This window comes from Pyrus communis, chromosome 4 (assembly GCF_963583255.1).
Source record: "Pyrus communis chromosome 4, drPyrComm1.1, whole genome shotgun sequence".
Taxonomy (NCBI): Eukaryota; Viridiplantae; Streptophyta; class Magnoliopsida; order Rosales; family Rosaceae; genus Pyrus; species Pyrus communis.
In genome coordinates this window covers 2992387-3011500 of record NC_084806.1, presented here as the reverse complement: position 1 = coordinate 3011500, position 19114 = coordinate 2992387, and the positions used below count along the sequence as shown (strand labels likewise).

General features: G+C 37.7%; 4 protein-coding genes across 5 annotated transcripts; all 4 read left to right on the top strand.

Annotated features, from left to right (window-relative positions):
* The first annotated feature begins 2053 nt into the window (after window positions 1-2053).
* On the top strand, window positions 2054-3070 carry LOC137731152 (basic leucine zipper 43-like). The gene has a single exon (XM_068470259.1). It carries the CDS (start codon window positions 2136-2138, stop codon window positions 2748-2750), a length of 615 nt encoding a protein of 204 aa, XP_068326360.1. The 5' UTR covers window positions 2054-2135; the 3' UTR covers window positions 2751-3070.
* A 6766-nt stretch (window positions 3071-9836) lies between these two features.
* Window positions 9837-13382, top strand: LOC137731151 (ASC1-like protein). 2 transcript variants are annotated; one of them, XM_068470258.1, is made up of 7 exons: window positions 9837-10210; window positions 11130-11359; window positions 11518-11673; window positions 11904-12089; window positions 12260-12444; window positions 12751-12829; window positions 13128-13382. In XM_068470258.1, exons 1-6 carry the CDS (start codon window positions 10073-10075, stop codon window positions 12783-12785), a joined length of 930 nt encoding a protein of 309 aa, XP_068326359.1. In that variant the 5' UTR covers window positions 9837-10072; the 3' UTR covers window positions 12786-12829; window positions 13128-13382. The 2 variants fall into 2 exon arrangements, with proteins under 2 accessions (XP_068326359.1, XP_068326358.1); XM_068470257.1 differs by having other exon boundaries at window positions 9839-10210; window positions 13082-13382.
* A 1076-nt stretch (window positions 13383-14458) lies between these two features.
* LOC137732361 (uncharacterized) lies at window positions 14459-15635 on the top strand. Its single transcript, XM_068471672.1, has one exon. The coding sequence runs from the start codon at window positions 14594-14596 to the stop codon at window positions 15395-15397; it is 804 nt and encodes a 267-aa protein (XP_068327773.1). The 5' UTR covers window positions 14459-14593; the 3' UTR covers window positions 15398-15635.
* A 1021-nt stretch (window positions 15636-16656) lies between these two features.
* Window positions 16657-18549, top strand: LOC137730488 (peroxidase 11). Its single transcript, XM_068469475.1, has 4 exons — window positions 16657-16920; window positions 17026-17217; window positions 17512-17677; window positions 17884-18549. The coding sequence occupies exons 1-4, from the start codon at window positions 16684-16686 to the stop codon at window positions 18312-18314; spliced, it is 1026 nt and encodes a 341-aa protein (XP_068325576.1). The 5' UTR covers window positions 16657-16683; the 3' UTR covers window positions 18315-18549.
* The last annotated feature ends 565 nt before the right edge of the window (window positions 18550-19114 follow it).

The window sequence follows — 19114 nt, the reverse complement described above, 5'->3', positions numbered from 1 at the left end:
AATCGAGATTTGATAATTCAGACTAACTAATTGTAGGAAAATGATTTATGCACATTATTTTTGCTCTCCTGCACACCCCTCCATATTGCTATCAGATTGACCAGATTAAAGAAAAACTAAGAGCTACAAGAAAATGAGATTTGGATAAGGTGAAAAATTGTGTGTAGGGGTAACTCCGCTGGGTACGTATGGTTAAAAGAGTTGCTTATTGTGTGTGTGTGTGGGGAGAGGGGAGAGAGAGAGAGAGAGAGAGAGAGAGAGAGAGAAAGGGAGGGAGAGGTGGCAGTACCTTATACGTCGTCATGAAAGAATAATGATGAACTTCTGAACTTGGACGAGGAACACTGAACCTTCAAATCATATATAAATAATAATATGTGGAGGAAGTTAGATCATTATGACCTAAAAAAATCCAAAGCAGGTATCATGTTAACTACATCATATATCAATGGTAATTGACAAGCAGCAGGCTATTCACACACCATTTCTACTTCTTACATATTTTTATTATTTTTTGTCTGTTAATCTTTTTTAATTCATTCGATCAGATAATCAAAAATCAGATATATGTATAAAATAAATAAATAAATGTGTAAATAGCACCACCCTTTATATACATGATTTAGGTGCCCTGTTTGAGTAAGTGTCACTTCCTTCCCTTCCAATCCTCATAAAAGTTTGCACTTCTTCCTTAAAGAGCAAAGGTTGACCTAAGCAGAATAGGGAAAACCAGATCAAAGAGCACAAAGAATGTAATGTGAACCTGTTTTTCGTTATACTTTTATCCGCTTTTGGTTTTCAAAATTTGTTCCGATAGTATTTATGCTTAATTCAAGTGACTAAAAAGTATTTATGCCTGCAAATCCGTATTCAAATTCACCATATCACCTATATATATAAATGTATGTATGTATGTATTGCATAGGGTTTAGGAAAGAATATTAAGAGGTCATATCCATCATCCATATGACAAGAAAACTCACCATGCAGGAGAACATACAAGTAGGATCAAATAAAAGGAAAGAGGCTGAAAAGCCAATTACTATTGATCGGTACTACGTTGCCAAAGCTCATAAAGGATTCGGCAAAAGATGCGCTCTTGGCCAGTTAAAAACTCAACAAGAATTCTTTTTATAAAGAAAATGGATGGGAGGATTTAGGTATTTGATGCTAACAATTTTAGAAAATTTAGTAATAATTCACCTTCATGTGGTCTCCAATCCAAGGTTGAAGTGCTCAATGAGTCATCCAAATTAAACAAATAAAACAAAAATGAACTAATTAATCATCACAAACTGAGTTTAATTTAATCTTTTACTTTTAAACTAACCTTCATTGCGTCATCGCATAAAATGTTAGTGACTTTAATTAATTTGACTTCAACCCCATTTCTCAAATTCCCCTTTTTTCTCCTCTTCGAAAACATTCCTCACAATAATTATTACTCCCGCACATAGACGAGAAAGTTTTCGTGTGTCAAAAATACGGATCGGTACACTAAGTTTCATAATATAATTGGTTGATTTTTTTTTTTTAAGTTACGAAAGCAATTAGTTTATTATATTTGATCAATCGGACTATGTTTCCGGCATACTGAAGAGTCCCTTCACATCAATTTTTTCTCTATTCTAATAACCATTATATATATATGACGCCAAGTCATTATCCAAATCTATAAATGCATGCTCATGCACATGAATCTCATCTCATATTTATAAAACACATAAACATTTTGAGATTCTCTGTTCGAATTTATATATTCGACTGTTTATTAGAATCTCCTTTCCTCAGCATCGTTCGAATCATAAATTCATAATACCATGGTCTTGTAATACCACCAACAACCACCATGATGGAATATGATCCATATTTAAGATGCATATATATATCTTCCCCCACATACATCAGACACATTTACCTGTTTCATCTCAGTAATTGTCCACCCTTGCTGGCTTATGTAAGCTTCTGAAACAGTTGCTCTTTTAAAACCGCACGTCCCTCCCCTATATAAACCCCTCTCACTCTTCATGCTGTCATCGCCTGCCCTCCAAAACACAGGTCGCAGCCCCTTCAACTGCAAGTTCAACTGCAAGTCCATAAAAAACCTTAAACAAAAAATCTCAGCTTTTAGAGCCATGCTTCCAGGTGAGATCATCTCAGGACTCCACTACTTCGAACCTGAAATCCCACTTCCAAATCCCTCCGACTATGCCTTCATGCACAACCAAATCCCCTCCCACCATTTCAACACCTTGTTCAACAACTTATCCCGTCAAATCCCTCCTCCTCCAGGCCATGACTTCACTCAACAATCCTCCAGCCTCAGCTACAACTCCAGCACCTCCGACGACGCTGAAGAACACCACCACCTCAGAGTCATCGAAGAGAGGAAGCAGAGGAGAATGATATCCAACAGAGAATCTGCTCGGAGATCGCGGATGAGGAAGCAGAAGCACCTCGACGAGCTGTGGTCGCAGGTGGTGCGGCTGAGGAACGAGAACCACAGCCTGATAGGCAGGTTGAACAACGTTTCGGAGTCCCGCGACAGGGTTGTGGAGGAGAATGCTCGGCTCAAGGAAGAAGCTTCCGACCTTCGTCAAATGCTCACAAACCTGCAGATTGGCAGCCCTTACAATATAAATGCTTCCACCTTCAGAGAGCTGGATTCAGATGTGCCCTGCATCACGGCCCATCTCAGAGCCGAATCCTCGAACCAATCCATCGCCGCATCGGCCGATTTGCTCCATTAAGATAAATGAGAATCACTGTTCTTCCATTAGAACATTAGCCTACTTTATGTCCCTTTTGTTTACTCTAATTGCTATTCAGTTTTTTATTATCCTTCCAAGCACTTCGCCACCATCTTACATCAACTTGGCTAATAGAGGAGTCTTTATCACATTCAAAATCGATGCATGCGAACATGACAAGAGAGATAAAGAGAAGGGGATGTATTCCGCTGGTTGCACGCAAGAGTTTGCACTTCTCGCCGCGAACACAACTGTAAAATGTACTTGCAGTTGCAGGTCATAATTACTGAGATATTTCTTTGTAGCCCATCAAAGAATTATCAAACACTGCATCATTTATATCATCATTTTTATCTTCTTTTTTTTCTAATTTGACAACTGAGAACCCTACAAACCACCTGAAAAAAAAATACACAAGAAATTGCGCATTTAGAAAGATCAGAACAAAAGGGTTACTACTTGGTACTTACTACTATACAACATGATAAATCTCTCCCATCACCGCTATAAGGGAAAATAGATACAATCGAATGTACTAAATTCGGGAAAATAACGGGCAAGGATCAGTTCGTGGAGTACATTCAATAACGTTGTGGGAACAATCTGAGTGAGCCGGAGACTAACAGCGGGAACAGGAGAAAGACAAGAAGTGGTGGAGGTGGTGGTGCTAGTGGTGGCTCATCATACAAAAATGTACGAATACCATGCGAAAACAAAACATTTGAAAAGGTTTATCCACTAGCTAGCAAAATTACACACCTTCCCCTCTCAGTAATGTGTTTTAAAATTTTTATTTTGACCTGTCTCTGTTGTCTCGCTTTGTTCAGCCAAACCAAGCTTCCATCATTGCTTTCGTGAACGCATTCGAATGTCCTGCCAAGAAAGCCGACGCTTCAGGTGCTGCTTCGACAGTGGATTTACCTTTATCTGGCACTGTTGGAGCACACACACATGCATTTGCCATATATAATGCAGCATTACTAATGATGTAGTCCCACCATATAATTTATGCGTCACATTCCAGCCAGGCCCCTCCTTGAGAATATATGTGTGATCACATTTAATGATTTCATGAGAGAAGAAACACTCATACACATGTAGTGATGATGCACATCCTAGTATTAATTTAAGCAACTTCTTGACCTGCGTCTTAGTCTCGTTCAACATTATTAGTATCAGTTGTACACAACAATGTGTCACGTTATAACATAACATAGAAAAAATACACATAATTTTATGTATGCAACTAGTGACACTTAAGAATCTTTTGCTTGTCTATATTTTTGGATGACTTTGACGATGTTTCCATCATATGATATTTATAAATCTCAAATAAGACTGCAAAATTTTGTCATACCAAATCTTTCTTCTCCTGTTTCTTTATTTTGGAAATAAATAAATAAATCTTTCTTCTCCTGTGAATGAAGGAAACGGCAAAATCTATAACATCCTTTTCTGGCTGAAGTGAGAACCCTAATTTTTATCATTTATATCATCCTTCTCAATTATAGCTGAAGTGAGATCAATATCTATAACATATGGACCACAACATTAACAACTTTTCAACGGATATATACATAGTTGATCCGTTATAGTTAATACGTTGATATATTGTCGATATGTTATCAATATGGATCCCACCCAAGTTACAGTTGACAAAGTATAGTTAGTGGTGTACAGTAAAAAGAGCCCGTTCACGAACAATGCCCCGTGGAGCTTCCATGGGCCTTTTGCCCTCAATTCACAGGTCTCATGCAATGAATCTGTTCTGGTGTACAAAACAGACAGTAACTACCACTTTGGTTTATTATTGAAGTAGCTTGGAGTCACCATTAATTGGAATGGGATAACAATTTGCTCAACTCAAATACAAAACCTTTAATCTCCTAGATTACAGGACGTAGCAAAATTTACTAAATTAACAAAGTAACTAGGGAAAAGGAATGAATTATATCATGGTGCAGTAGCTATGATGTCTTGTGTGTAGATATAGTCTGTGTGAGCAACCATGGACCTTTTCATCAAACATTCTTCACTGTTCAAGCCCTTGCAATCAACAGCATCATCATCATCCAGCCTTCCTTCCTCCTACAAATTAAAACAAAAACATAAACTAAAATTAATTGAAATTAACATGCACCAGGATTGAGATTAATATGAGAACAAAAAAATAAAGGGTAATTAACTTAGGGAAGTGATTTTGGCAATTCCATTTTCGTCTCTGTACTCCTTTCTTCTTTTAATCGTGGAGATAACTGAGATTTCTCTGGCTTCTGTACATGAAATATACAGTACAAAAATGGCCAAAAGGAAGAACATTATCTAGGCATTCGCCATTGTTTTGGTCTCAAAAGCTTCACAACTTCAGTGCAGATTAAGGAAAAGGCTCCCTCCTTTATATATGAATATAATTATGGAGAAAAATTAAAGGCTAGAAATTTAAATTGGGTTTTGACTTTTGGGAGAGTAAATGGCAATGATGGAGTGATGATTCTATTTGCTGCTGCCATAAATGAGATATTGTTGTGCAGCAGAGGAGCGTAGAAAGTCAAAACGTTGCCGTTACCAATTAGTGCAGGTCAAAGCTCATCCTCTTGAATTTCTTATTGTTCCTCCTAGTAAAAATCACCATTTAAAGACATCATTGAGAAGCCTTTTTTTTTTCTTTTTTTTTTTCTTTCTCATCTGATTTTTTTAGTGTGAGTTTGTTTGGTGATAGGGAGCTGGCTGTACTCTTTACCAAGCTGCTGCAAGTGTACTTGTGTAAGATCAAGTCACATGCTTTGGCATGCATGTGATGGACACTTGTTTTTGAATATCGCTTGTACTAAAAAAACATGATATGGGTTTGAAGGGTTTGGGAGTGGGCTAACCGGGTTGGGGTTTACATTTGAATTTCTTGTTGGTCCACTTCGACTGTGAGCTGCCTGAGTTTAGCCCAGTATTTTCAACTACGTAGATATTGTTAGTTGGTCAGGCTATTGAGAATTAGAATTCTTCTCTCGTCTTCTCTTATCCTCCAAAAAGCTTCAACTATCTGCTCAAAGTTCTCTCCAAAGTTGCAACTTTCAGTCATATTTTTGTAATTCCCGACTCAACTGGTGAACCATGGCATTTTCTCCAACACCCATCTCTGATTTTTCGTTCACCAATATTCTAAAACTGCCTAAAAGGCACTCTTCACCACCTACTGTCAACTCAAAAGGCATACCCACATACCTCACCTTTAACCGTGATAGTTCTGCCACAAAGAAGCTTCTGATACCCTTTCACAACACAGGGCAATTCGTGCCCCGAATTCGGATAGAAATTTACCTACACTAGAAATGCTAATGTAGCGGTATTCAAAGTTAATTATGCATTGACACGTGTTTTAACTTTATATGAAAAAACTCATTGCCTCACAAAGGCACTTCGGTCTCATTCTAGCCATCATCGTATGATTTACACACGTCATAAATCGAACCTAGAACGTATGGTCTGAAATTTGTCCACAACCACTGAACAACCTAATATATTATTGAATTTAATTATTAAAAGTGCGTCTAAAATTTTCAATAATGTGAGTGAGTGGTGAGTCCGAGCCATTTAAAAGGCAAGGTCCATTACGATTGTAAGCCTAATTAGGAAATACAACTAACCCTCATTTTATAAAGAGGAATTTTTTAAAGAACTATCTGATCACGTTATTTATAAGACAATCATTTCCAAAGTCAGGTTATGTAAGAGCTATAATGCCTATAAGGTGATTAGATAGCCATTTTGATGATTTCATAATTAAAAGTGGTTTTCACATTCTCTTTTTTCGCTTTGTTATAATTAGGATATTAATCAAACAAAAATTAACATACAAAAAGTAAAAATAAGTATAGAAATAGAAGCTGAGAGTGAAAAATCATCAGTGCCTCTAATTTATGAGAAATTTTTTAATGTGTCAGAAACACATTCAATAGATAAAGTGTCATAATATCAAAACTTTTTTTCATGTATTTGACCACTAGTTACCGTGTAGTCCGCACACTGAAAAAGATGTCTCGTGATGTATAAGGCCAGGGAATGACACGTGCAACTACAACAACATCGCAGAGCACACCGTCCCAAAAAGTGGAAGTTTCCCCTTCCCGGTTCCCGGAAATTTTCTTTGTAATTTTGTTGCCTTTCTTTCCTTCTTCCTTCTCCTTTTTGTTCCCTTGCTGCGTCCTCACCTCCTCGGATTTTATAAATGGAGTCAGAGCAACACAATCCTCTCACAAGCTGAAATTATAAAATAAAAAAAATAAAAAATAAAAAATAAAATAAAAAACCAATTCAGATTTCCCTGTTTGCCAATCAGGAGTTGAATTTAAAAAGAAATGATGTGGATGATGGGATTGAGCATCTAGAGCTTACTGGATTTGACGGTGGCCGGAGTTTCAACGATGGTTGGTTTGGGGATCTTTGCGTTTATTGCTTCTATTCTTTGCTATGCCGCTTTCTTCTACACCGCCAAGGACATTTCTTCTTAATCCACCCTTGGCCATTACTCAAGGTAATAATCCCCAATTCAGATTATGGTTTTACGGTTTTACCTCCGTCTAGGTAGGTGAAATTTTGTGGTTGATTGATCATGTTCATGATTTGTCTTGTTCATAAATCCAATCTTATATTTGGGAATTTAATAGTATTGAAATGATGGATTTTATGCCATACATAACAACACGTTATGATGCTGATGAACCTGACGATAGTGGTTTAGGAAGGCTAAAATGCTTTTTTAAATCTTTTCGACTCTCAAAATGATTGACTGATGGGGCGAAGCTCCATTGAAAATAAAAAGTATTTGATGTATTGTTGGAATTGGCAAGATTTACTTGGAAGTTTCACCATTTTTTAACTTTGTGGTGTAGGTTAGCTCGAAGGACCGTAATGGAATGAAATGCTTGGAAACAGGGTTTAAGATTCAATTCAAATGAAGCTCTTATTACTGCACCTCTAATTAGGGTATGAAGATTTTTTGTTGAGTTCAATAAGATTGAATGATTGCGGTGAAATTTAGAAATATGGAAAGAAAAAAAAAAACTATAGCTACTGTGGCTAGCGACGGAGCTAACATGAGATCATTAATTGTTCATGATCCCAACTATTTCAAAACTTGTATGTGTATTTGTATTTGTATTTGACTCTTATAAACAATTATGACAAACTAAATTATAACTCATTCCTTCTCTTCTAATTTGATTTTCTCCTACCATCACTGTCTTTTGTTTTTCTCCTTATGTACGACTTTATTATGCACACCAAGTGCTCGATGAAATGTTACAGTTGACAAGTTTTGACAGTCTTCAATAGTACTTGACAATTTTCTACAATTACTCTCAGCAAGCCTATACATATTATATTAGTTGTCGACATACATAGGCATAAGTTCAGCAAATGTCAGCAAGAATCGGCAGAGGCCCACTAGGTGTTGGAAGTTAGGCCAATGAAGGTTTTTTTTGTTGAAACATGACATATTATTTGAAAATCTTAGCTCCACCACTGCTAGCATTATTTTGATCATAATTGCTCCACCATGATAGTAAGAGCAAGTTGTGTTTTGATTTCTAAACCAAGCGATAATTCTTGCATTACATCATTATGGTTCGAAAGTGAATTTTGCACTACATGCATCGCAGTTGAGTTTTGTCACGAGATTGAATCAATTGACAAAAATAAACGAAAAGTGTGCCTAAGAAAAAAAAATGGGCCCTTTTTTTTGAAAAAATAAAGGCCCTTAGAAATCATTATTTCTTCTCTATGTTACAACTACCCTCGTCTAGGTATCGAACTCGCCGTCCTTTGATCCCAAAAGCATTTGAGGGTATGGTTGCATTTTAACTTGCAGAGAAAAATAATAAAGGAAATTGCTATTAGTATTTTAAAATTTTTGTTCTACATTGTGTATTTTTCTTTTTAATTATAGAAAGTTTGAAATGTTAAATAAAATTTTTTGAATGCTAATAATAATTCTTAAAATACAAAGTGGATTAATACAAAGGTGATTTTACTTTCTTTATTTTTTTAAATGATCGTTATATACTTTAATTTTCAATTTATTTTGATATTTGGTACCATCCTTGAATAGCCGCTGCAGCACAATGCGTCTCTTTCTGAAGCAATTGCTCAAAAGCTACTTTAAGAAAGAATAAATGTTACAGGCATTTTCTCATGTTCCACATCAATTCGTACTCCAAAATAAGGGTTTTTTTTTTTTTTTTTTTTTCTTTCCATTATTAAAAAAGGGACCCGGGGCTGGCAAAAGCCACACCAGTCCATTTTTTTGGAGAAAGAAAAGTTTTAGCTTCTCTCTAATTATCATCGTATGATTCTTGAACGTGAGAAATCGAATTCAAAATTGACCGTGTGAAATACAAGCATAAAATTAACGTTAACTACTGATTCATTCCGTGATGATTGTGTTCCATAAAAAGGTTAAAGTGAGAGAATCTGCACAAGAGTACAACACAAAGATTAAAAATTATTCATGCAACACGCTCATAGGCGGATCACGACCGTTCCTGACAAGCACATTCTTTTCCAACTTCTTGTTAAATTAGGTGAAATCGAGGATGACTGCATTAAGCATTGTACTTAGCAAACATTTAAGAAATTTGAATGCACATTCATAAAAGAGCATTATATCCAAACCACAATAAATTCAAATTCTTTCACAATCCAGAATTCCCCAGTGTATACGAGAAGCCCTAAAATTGGGTAGGCCCAGGTAAGCCCATTGCCAGGTGGCGCACAACCAAGTGATCTCCAGCGGAAGAGGATACTCTCCGGATTCGTTTTACAGTGATCCCAGGATTTCCACTTTTAACCGTTCATCGTATATCGTGTAATTATTTTTCATCAGATGTTATTTGTGTTTAATTTTAAATAAAAAAAAATCAAATGATTTATGATCGCACGATGCATGATGAATAACTAAGATATGAGATCCCTAAAATTTCCACAATTTAGATCCGGATGGGATCCAAATCCATCTCCAGCTCCATACAGCCACAGGATCACATTGGAATTCCAGATTCCCACACAAGAAATTCAAAGTAAATTTATCAAAAGGCCACCATCCCATTAAAAATTAAAAATTTCTTGGACTGGTCCCAGTCCTTAGTCCCTAAACAGAGCTCTAGTTACGTAAAAGTTCAAATCTTTTCAGAAGTACAGATTGTGAGAGAGAGAGAGAGAGAGAGAGAGAGAGAGGAGTGCCCTGGATGTCTCTGCTTCTCTATCTGATCCAAAGCTAGAGACTTGTTTGTTTCCTGGGAAAATTTGGATCACGGGAAGTGAAATCCGAGATGGGTTTGGCGGAGTACTTGAGGACAATCGATTGGGAGGAGGAAGCCTACCCAGCATATGAAGATTTCGCAATTCTTCCTTTGTTCGTCCTCTGCTTCCCAACCGTCCGATTTTTTCTGGATAGATTCGTCTTTGAGGTACATAGATTTGATTCGAGCAGCTAAAGTTTCGATCTTTTGTAGCTTACTCATGTGATTAATGTTGTTTATCCGAATTTTAGATCGTTAATGATGTTTTTAGGGTAATGTTGATTGACTCATGTGGGAAATGCACTTTTGTATGATGGGTTGTGCTTGGATATCAGATTGGTTAACAGGATATGTTTTATTGTTGTAAAGTGATTTGACTGGTTTTGGGGTCTTTTAAGATTCAATGTTTGTTTGCCTTGTCTTTCAGTTTCGTTTAGATCTTCTTTCGGCTTGTACTTTCTTTAAGCTATGAAGGGATGAGAAAGAAAACAACTTGGTTTACTTGGGGATTTTCGAGTAAGAAGCTCCTCTGAGGTCGATTAAAGGTTAATGATTGAGTCAAAATTGTACCTGCCTTGTTTATTTAATGGCATAAGGTCAATGTAGTATTAACATGTTTGCTTTCTTTATTGGTGCTGATGTTTTTATTTCCGACAAGCAACTTAAACCCTTTCTTAGTAGTCTTCCTGAATATGACCGATTAGTTTGTATGGCCAGATCGATAAACATGAGGGTCTCGGTGTTGATTGTTGGTGTAAGATCATTGTTTATAAGGTATAATAGGATCAGTTACGTTTCTCCATTTCTTTCGCACACTAGCTATGTTGTGACGGTGAGTGCTTTTGCTTAAAAATACTGATTTTCTTGATTATGCTCGAAGGGAGCTCTAGCTTTTTCCTAGCTATGCTAAGCTACGTAAAATGTACAGCCTTATCTTCACCCAAGCTAAAGTTTTCTAGTTTAGTCCAGGGCAGCTTTTGTTTTCCATTTCTTTTCAGTTAAACATGTATTTAATTGTGAACATGACTGCTTTTCTTTCTCTTAAGATCTTTATTTGCTCAGTGTTAGTTTATATCTGATATTGCAGAAATTGGGGAGGCGGTTAATTTTTGGAAAGGGCATTCAGAAGTGGGATGTAAAAACTGATGAACAAAGGAAGAAGATTAGAAAATTCAAGGAGTCAGCATGGAAATGCATATATTTTCTTTCAGCAGAGTTTCTAGCCCTCTCTGTAACTTACGAAGAGCCTTGGTTTACTAATACAAAATACTTTTGGGTAGGACCAGGAGACCAGGTCTGGCCAGACCAAAAAATGAAGTAAGAGTTCTTAATTAGAATATGTGTCACGTTTCTGTTTGTTCAGATTAAGACAGACATATGTGATGGGAGTGTCAGTATTGTGCTCAATCATCGTTTGACTAATACGAAAAGTTGAGCTTTATCAAAGTCCATAAAATGTTACTTGTGAATTTCAGGTTGAAATTGAAGGGGGTTTATATGTATGCTGCTGGATTTTACACATACTCCATATTTGCTTTGATTTTCTGGGAAACAAGGCGTTCCGACTTTGGGGTGTCCATGGGCCATCATGTAGCAACTGTCATTCTCATTGTGCTGTCTTACATTTTCAGGTATGTTCTGATGGCATGAGTTTGTAGCTTTCTCATGTTCTTTTAGTCACAAAACCAACGAAGCGAGAATACTACAACCTAAAAAAGGTATGAAGGAGGCCTTATTTGAAGTAATAGCATAATACAAGCACTATGGGTATTCGGCTTAAAAAATCTAGGGAAACATAAAATATATATTCACTATGTTTTACGATATATTTCATTCGGTCACTTTCTCCTGTTTCTTGCAGGTTTGCCCGCGTAGGTTCAGTTGTTTTAGCTCTTCATGATGCTAGTGATGTGTTTCTTGAGGTAGGGAAGATGTCCAAATACAGTGGTGCGGAAATGACTGCTAGCTTTGCATTTATTCTTTTTGTATTGTCTTGGATCATACTGCGACTCATTTACTATCCATTCTGGGTCCTTTGGAGTACAAGGTTTGTCTAACTAGATGCCTAACTTATATTAAAGTGACATTTCATCTTCAAATTTTTTGATGAAAGAACAGACCTTAGTAGTTTTACAAATGAAGCTCTGGTCTCTATGATTCTGTGCACGCTAAAACTTTCTATATTGTATTATGTTTGCTTGCTTCTTTTTCTGGCAGCTACGAAGTTATCCTGACATTGGACAAGGAGAAACACTCTATAGATGGACCAATATACTACTATGTGTTCAATACTCTCCTATTCTGCTTACTTGTGCTTCACATTTTCTGGTGGGTGTTGATTTATCGGATGCTTGTTAAACAAATCCAAGCAAGAGGCCAGCTTAGTGAGGATGTTCGGTCAGGTGAGTGAATTGTCGTATTTTTTTCGTGTTCTGTCAAAATACAATGTACATAATGTGATCACGAGGCACCAATGTATTTGCACCTGCATCCCTCCTTATTTAATTAGTTTAGCGTTGTACAGTATTTGCACCTGCATCCCTCTTTATTTAATTAGTTTAGCGTTGTACAATATTTTATTTGCAATGGTACAGCGTAAAGTCAGTCAATAATTTCCTTTTATGATCTGGTTCTCTTTCGATTATCCATTGTCTTAGTCTGTTGCCTGATGTTTGCTTTTCGTTTCTTTATCAATTTTCTCTGTACAGATTCTGAAGGTGAAGAAGATGATCACGAAGATTAAACGAGAAACAGAATTTACAGCCACACCGTGACCCTCAAGCAAAGGTACTCTTAAATTTTAGGGAATCCATTGGGATTCCACAAGAAAGAAACCACATTTTCATATTGCATTTTGTGCAGAATAATTTAAACCACATTTTCAAGTGGAATCGTTGTAATTATAGAATTTGAGGCAGCTGTTACGCTATTTTAGTAGCACACGCCAATACGAAAAGAAATGGGACAACTAAAAACTGCTGTCTGCTTTATTTCCCTTGCTAGTTAGACTGAGGAATGTAGTTTTCATTTTTCCTGCAGACGAGGAACATCTTACATTTACACCGTTGATGTATTCTTTTGATAGTGAAACAATTTTGGTGGAACAAGTGCGTCGTGATTGCAGGGATGGTATGTTAAGCGGGATACGATACGGAAGGAGGTTGAATGAATAGATTGGCAAGGGTACAGAAGTTTGATTCTGGCTCAGCTTTCCGTTCATTGCCTTCAATTTGAATCTGCTGGCATGATTGACATGCTAATGCAAGGGATTTGATGTGTAACTGGAACTGTAATAGTTGTACACTTTTTCGAGTCAGCTATAAGGTTCTTGTGAATACAATGGCTAATTTCTTTTCTAAACCATCCATGATTAACAGATTTTTTCGTTTTCTTCGAGTAATTAGGTCTCGAAAGCCATCTTTACAGTCTCTTAATCTCCGTTGTGATTTGCCACACGTTGTCTTTGTTTCTCGTGTTTATATTTAGATACGGCCCCTCTCTAGGGGGAATTCAGAACGCTAGAATCTTTCTTAGGAACAACTTCTACCCGCAGGAGCGCACTTCTGTTTTCCCTTTACTAGTAGGGGGTCCCGTGGTTCCTATGTCGCGGTGTTTCTGGTCCTTTCCTTTTGGCATTTCGACCCGAAGCTACCAGCGCCTGTCGGCAAGAACTAGGCTTGGTTAGTAGTGCCCGCCTATCCTGTGTCGTTCGCCTGCCGGCCCATGAATTCTTCAAATCGGACTGGCAGGCGAGGTGGATGGGGACTGTCGAAGAAGTGCCTCAACGTGGATCTTTTGCCTAAGATGCTTTTGTTCAAGATTTTCATGTTTGGGTTATGCATGGAACAATAAGATATTCATCATCTTAGGTGGTTTTCGTTTTGAGTAGAAGTATATTCCAAACAAAAATTATAAATATACATTATTAAAATATATAATTAATTGTATAACTCACATTTAGCTTTTAGCCCAAAAACAGCTTTTCTACTCCAACCATTCTACCCTAAAATTTTAGCCTGGGATTATTAAAGAATGAATTTAGGCTATTTTTTTTGTTAAATTAAATTTTAAAAAAATAAATAAATATGTAGACTATCGTAAATTAATTTTATGAACATTTTAATCTAAAAAAATTTAAATTCCAATAAATATTGGGTAGAGTCCACCCCGATTTCTGGGCTAAATTTCGGGGAGAATTTGGCATTGGTTTAACATTTAGCATTTAGCTCAAAATTTCCCCTTGGGTTGGAGTGCGTTTGGGGGAAAATTTTGGGGGGTAATTTGGCTTTTAGCCCATTATTGGAGTTGGTCTAACGCTATTGGTTTAATAAAAGAAAATTAATTCATTTTACTAATTGGTGATACTGCAGAAAGCACAATTGTATTTTTCTTGGAGAATAAGATTCGTGCTTATATTTTGTACCAAAGCGACATCGTTCCTTTTTCTTCTCTCTCTCCGCTCTTTTTGTTATCCTCAATACCCCGTTGCGACGTCGTTTAAATCCTCTTCATTTCCGTTCTCGCTTCTGGTAATTCCACATTTGATACGCCATGGAAGATGTACTGACTGAGATTCCGCCGCCATCGAGGTTCTTTCAGGAAGATCTCAACAACTTCACACCTCCGTCACCGCCCCTTCCCTTTCCCTTCCTCTTGTTCTGTCAAAATCCTAATGGAGCGGCCGCAGAGATGCCTCTCCGCCCCTCTCTCCTCATCGTTGCCCTATCCTCCCCATCCCTCCACCTCTTCCACAATGTGTCCTACAAAACCCTGATCGGAACCCTAGTCCTCCCGGAAACCCCCTTCTCCGGCAACTCAATCGATCCCTCTCTCAAAGACAAGTCCTGCAACATCTACTCCCTCCCAAACCCCCAAACCCCTGAATCTCCAACCCTCCTCGTTTCCTTCCAGTGCCCGATCGCCGCCGAGAGATGCCACGCCGTGGCCAAGCTGCTCACTTCTCACCAGATCGTCCCCCAGAGGGTCCTGATTCTCGACTCGGTCCAGACCCTCAACTTCCGAGGCAAGCTTTCGAAGGACGAGGCGGCAGCGTTCAAGCTGGAGACCACCGCGGAAAGAAAGGCGCCGTCTTTGAAGCTGGAATATTTCCCCTCGGCCAGCGTCGTGGATGGGCTGGGCGCGGCGCTGTTGGCGGCGTGTGAAATCAAGAACATCAGGGCGGCGCTCTGCGTGACGTGGCCGCAACTCGGAGCTTTGGTGCTGTCCCTGATCAGGTCCCACATCTTCCCAGCATTTGATTTGGAATTGAGCATTGATTCTGGTGGTGAGGATTATGTGATTTTAGGGCAAGATAAGGATCACCATCATCCTTTTGATTCCGATTTGTATACTTGACATGTTTATTGAGTCCACGCTTTCTTCGCTCATCTGCTTTTCTGGGTTTACACAAATTCTGAAATTTTTTTTTTCTGCAATTTGTATTGGTTGTGCGAATTTCATTTTTTCTGATATATAGATCAACCATTCAAGAACATGTATTAGCTTTTTGTAGATGTCGTTGTGTTATTCCGGAACGCTACTGCGGCGATCGGACTATATTGTAGCGTCAACTCGTGTCATGCAAATTATTTTTCCCAACCATATTCATAATTCATACACAAGTCTCTCCTCCAAAGGTCCTCATTCTTGTTGCAAATTACATGTACGTATTGGTACGATCCGTTTATCGGTTGAGGAGCTTTGAACTTGAGACTTCGATTATCAAAAAAGTATCATTAGATTAAGAGTTAGTTGAAATTAGATTTTTGGTTCTTTTGCCCAAACAAATTGAAATTAGATTTTTCCAACCAAAACTTTAGTACAAAAAGATGAATAATTAAGACAAGATTTCATACTTCACCGTTTAACCTAATCTAACAATGAACAAGTCCACGCCATACCAGAACGAGAGAAATAATCAAATCCTCAAATTTGAACTCTTTCTACATCAATTGATTTAATATGCTCGACCTTTTTCTTTTTCCTGAAGATGGTAAGCAGGAAGCCTCAACTATTAACACGACTTTTGTTACACGAATACACTATTTGCAGTAGCATCACGTACTAATAAGGTTATACTGTTGAAACAAGGTATCACTGTGTAAGTGCCACGGTGACAATCATATAACTTGGAGTCTAATTACTGTTAAGAGTTCTGTAAAAGATAATAGGGAGTTTTAACAAAAAACTCGCGGTACTGTTCATTTTAACGAAAAATCACATTTTTACAATAAAAAGTCAATCTTGATACTATTCACTTTACCCTTTATTTTGTTTTTATCGTTAAAACTCAAAGTTTTTAAACTTTTTTTATTAATTTTCCTAAAATAAAAGGTAAAAGGTAAAAGGTAAAAGGGGTGAACGTTAGCTGTTATTAGGCTCTGTTTGTTGGGAAAAGCATGCGCTTTTGACTCTTGTTTGGAACTCCTGGTTCGAGAATACCCACCAAACGGGCCAAATATTAGTTGCATCCTCTATTGACCCCGAAGTCTTAACCCCAAATACTCAAAAGTCAAAACTCCCCATGCAACATGCAATGCAAACATTTTCTTGCATTTTTCACTTATATATGTATCTCTCAGTCCCAACCATCTCTCCGACTCTCTTCAATCCTCCAAGAAAGCCCTCGATCGCGACCGAAAATGGCTCCTTTTTCCCTTTGCTTTCGGCCCTTCGTTATGCAACTCTTGCTGCTAGGTTTCGCCGTTTTGAGCACCGGCTTGCGCACAGGTGACCCTCCGTTAACGTTGGACTACTACGTATCTGCATGTCCGACTGTGTTTGAGATTGTGAAGAAAGAAATGGAATGTTTAGTGCTCTCTGATCCTCGTAACGCCGCCTTGGTGGTTCGATTGCATTTCCACGACTGTTTTGTTCAGGTTCCCATTTTTAAGGACTACATGATCACCATTGTTTAGTTTCAAGTTTTTGCAGAATTTTTAAAATTTAAGAATCCCATTTGAGTTCTTGGATTGTGTAAATAGGGATGTGATGGATCGGTTCTGCTAGAGGACACGATCACGCTGACAGGTGAGAAGAAAGCTTCCCCCAACATACACTCTTTAAAAGGTTTCAGAATTGTTGATAGAATCAAGAACAAGCTCGAATCCGAGTGCCCGGGAATCGTTTCATGCGCTGATCTTCTCACTATTGCTGCAAGAGAAGCTGTCATTCTGGTACAAATTAGAATACAAACCTCTAACATATGTGTATAAAGTTTTCTTCAAAAACAGAGTTTTTATCCTTCATTCATTGTTCTTTTTTTTTACAACTATAACCTACATTTTAATTTGGGTAGCCCGGATGGATCAAACTTGTTACAGAGGCGAGCATACTGTCTTGACCGTCTAACTCACGTTCTAATCCACATCTGCTTCTTTCATTATTTTTTACTTTGTAAGTTGGCTAACACATTACTCGGCCAACTCGCCTAACCCACACTTGCTTCGTTATTGTTGTTAACTTTGGAGGTGGGTGGACCTTATTGGGATGTTCCTTTAGGAAGAAAAGATTCTGTAACTGCTAGCCCTGAACTTGCAGAGGCTAACCTTCCTACTGCAAATGAAGGCCTTTCGACAATCATCTCCAAATTTTTTTACCAAGGCTTATCAGTCACAGATATGGTGGCTCTTTCAGGTACTTAAAAAAGATCCAAATTTTATTGCATGCGACCGTCACATGTGATCTTCCTCTCATATATGTACGCGGGAATTGAACACATGTGACCATCACACCCGTTCAAAAACACGTGTATATGCACGTGAGCTATTGATGCTAGCTAAATCTTTTGTATGCACAGTAACAAAAATGTGGATCATTTTGTGTGTGACCGATCTTTTCAGGGGCTCACACAATCGGCATGGCGCGGTGTGAGAACGTAAGAGAAAGGATTTATAGCGGGGACTTCGAAGCAACTTCAGGAATCAATCCGCTGTCGGAGTCGTACCTCAACAACCTGAGATCGACGTGCCCGCCAGTCGGTGGAGTTGGGGATAATAACGTAACCGCCATGGATTACGTGACTCCCGAACTCTTTGATAATTCTTTCTATCATCTGCTACTGAAAGGGGAGGGATTGCTGAACTCGGATCAGGAAATGTACTCTAGTTTGTTTGGGATCGAAACGGGGGAGATTGTGAGGAAGTATGCAGCTGATCCAGTTGCTTTCTTCGAGCAGTTTTCGGAGTCGATGGTGAAGTTGGGAAATATTACCAATGATGAAAGCTTTGAGAATGGAGAAGTTAGAAAAAATTGCAGGTTTGTCAACACTTAAGAGCTGCAATTAGTCCTCATGAGAGAAGCCTCATTTGGAAAACCATATTTGGTATTTTTATAACAAGAAGTGATCACAAATTTACATGTATTTTTATGTTTGTAAGTTAATGGAGAGTGATGTTTTATTGTGACAAGTAAGAGGTCATGACAGAAATACAAAAAACAATACTCTCTAGGCCAAAAATTTTGAGTTTTAATTTGTTTGAAAGCGTTTTTAGAGAAAATGTTTTTGAATTCAGAAGCAATTGAAGTGTTTTCTAGAAGCACTTGAAGTGCTTCCTTGAAGAAGCACTTGTTATGTGCTTCTTGCATGAAGTACTTCAAGTGTTTTTATAAGTTTCACTTGCATTTTTACAAAAAATTGGTCCAAAAAAATTTCACTTGCATTTTTACTAATGATTAATCCAGGAAGTAAGGGATGATATCATGTAGAAAACCTTCCACTGGTAAATATGATTGTAGTTTGTAGAAAGCCTTAGCCTTCATTCATTCATTGAGAACGTATAAATACATTTGATTACAAAGAGTCCTATTCGGATACAAGGTATTCCCTTCTATATCTCAAATACGAGATGACATACATCAATATGGTTTGGTTAGAGGTGACGAATTGGATTGTGACAAGGACTCTTGTTTAACAGGTCCCAATACTATTTTTACTAAAAACACTTTCATTCATTTTAAAAGCATTTTTAAACAAACTCTTATTTGGTGGGTTAGAAGCTTTTGAGTCCTCACATATGAGTCTATTGAGTTTAATTCCTATAAAATGTGTAATGGTAGTATCTATTAAACTCG

Coding starts and splice junctions, on each gene's coding strand:
- LOC137730488 (XM_068469475.1), top strand. CDS start 16,684: ATGGCTCCTTTTTCCCTTTGCTTTCGGCCCTTCGTTATGCAACTCTTG. Junction 17,218..17,511: donor CAAGAGAAGCTGTCATTCTG/GTACAAATTAGA, acceptor TTAACTTTGGAG/GTGGGTGGACCTTATTGGGA. Junction 17,678..17,883: donor AGATATGGTGGCTCTTTCAG/GTACTTAAAAAA, acceptor CGATCTTTTCAG/GGGCTCACACAATCGGCATG.
- LOC137732361 (XM_068471672.1), top strand. CDS start 14,594: ATGGAAGATGTACTGACTGAGATTCCGCCGCCATCGAGGTTCTTTCAG.
- LOC137731151 (XM_068470258.1), top strand. CDS start 10,073: ATGGGTTTGGCGGAGTACTTGAGGACAATCGATTGGGAGGAGGAAGCC. Junction 11,360..11,517: donor TGGCCAGACCAAAAAATGAA/GTAAGAGTTCTT, acceptor TGTGAATTTCAG/GTTGAAATTGAAGGGGGTTT. Junction 12,090..12,259: donor TGGGTCCTTTGGAGTACAAG/GTTTGTCTAACT, acceptor TTTTTCTGGCAG/CTACGAAGTTATCCTGACAT.
- LOC137731152 (XM_068470259.1), top strand. CDS start 2,136: ATGCTTCCAGGTGAGATCATCTCAGGACTCCACTACTTCGAACCTGAA.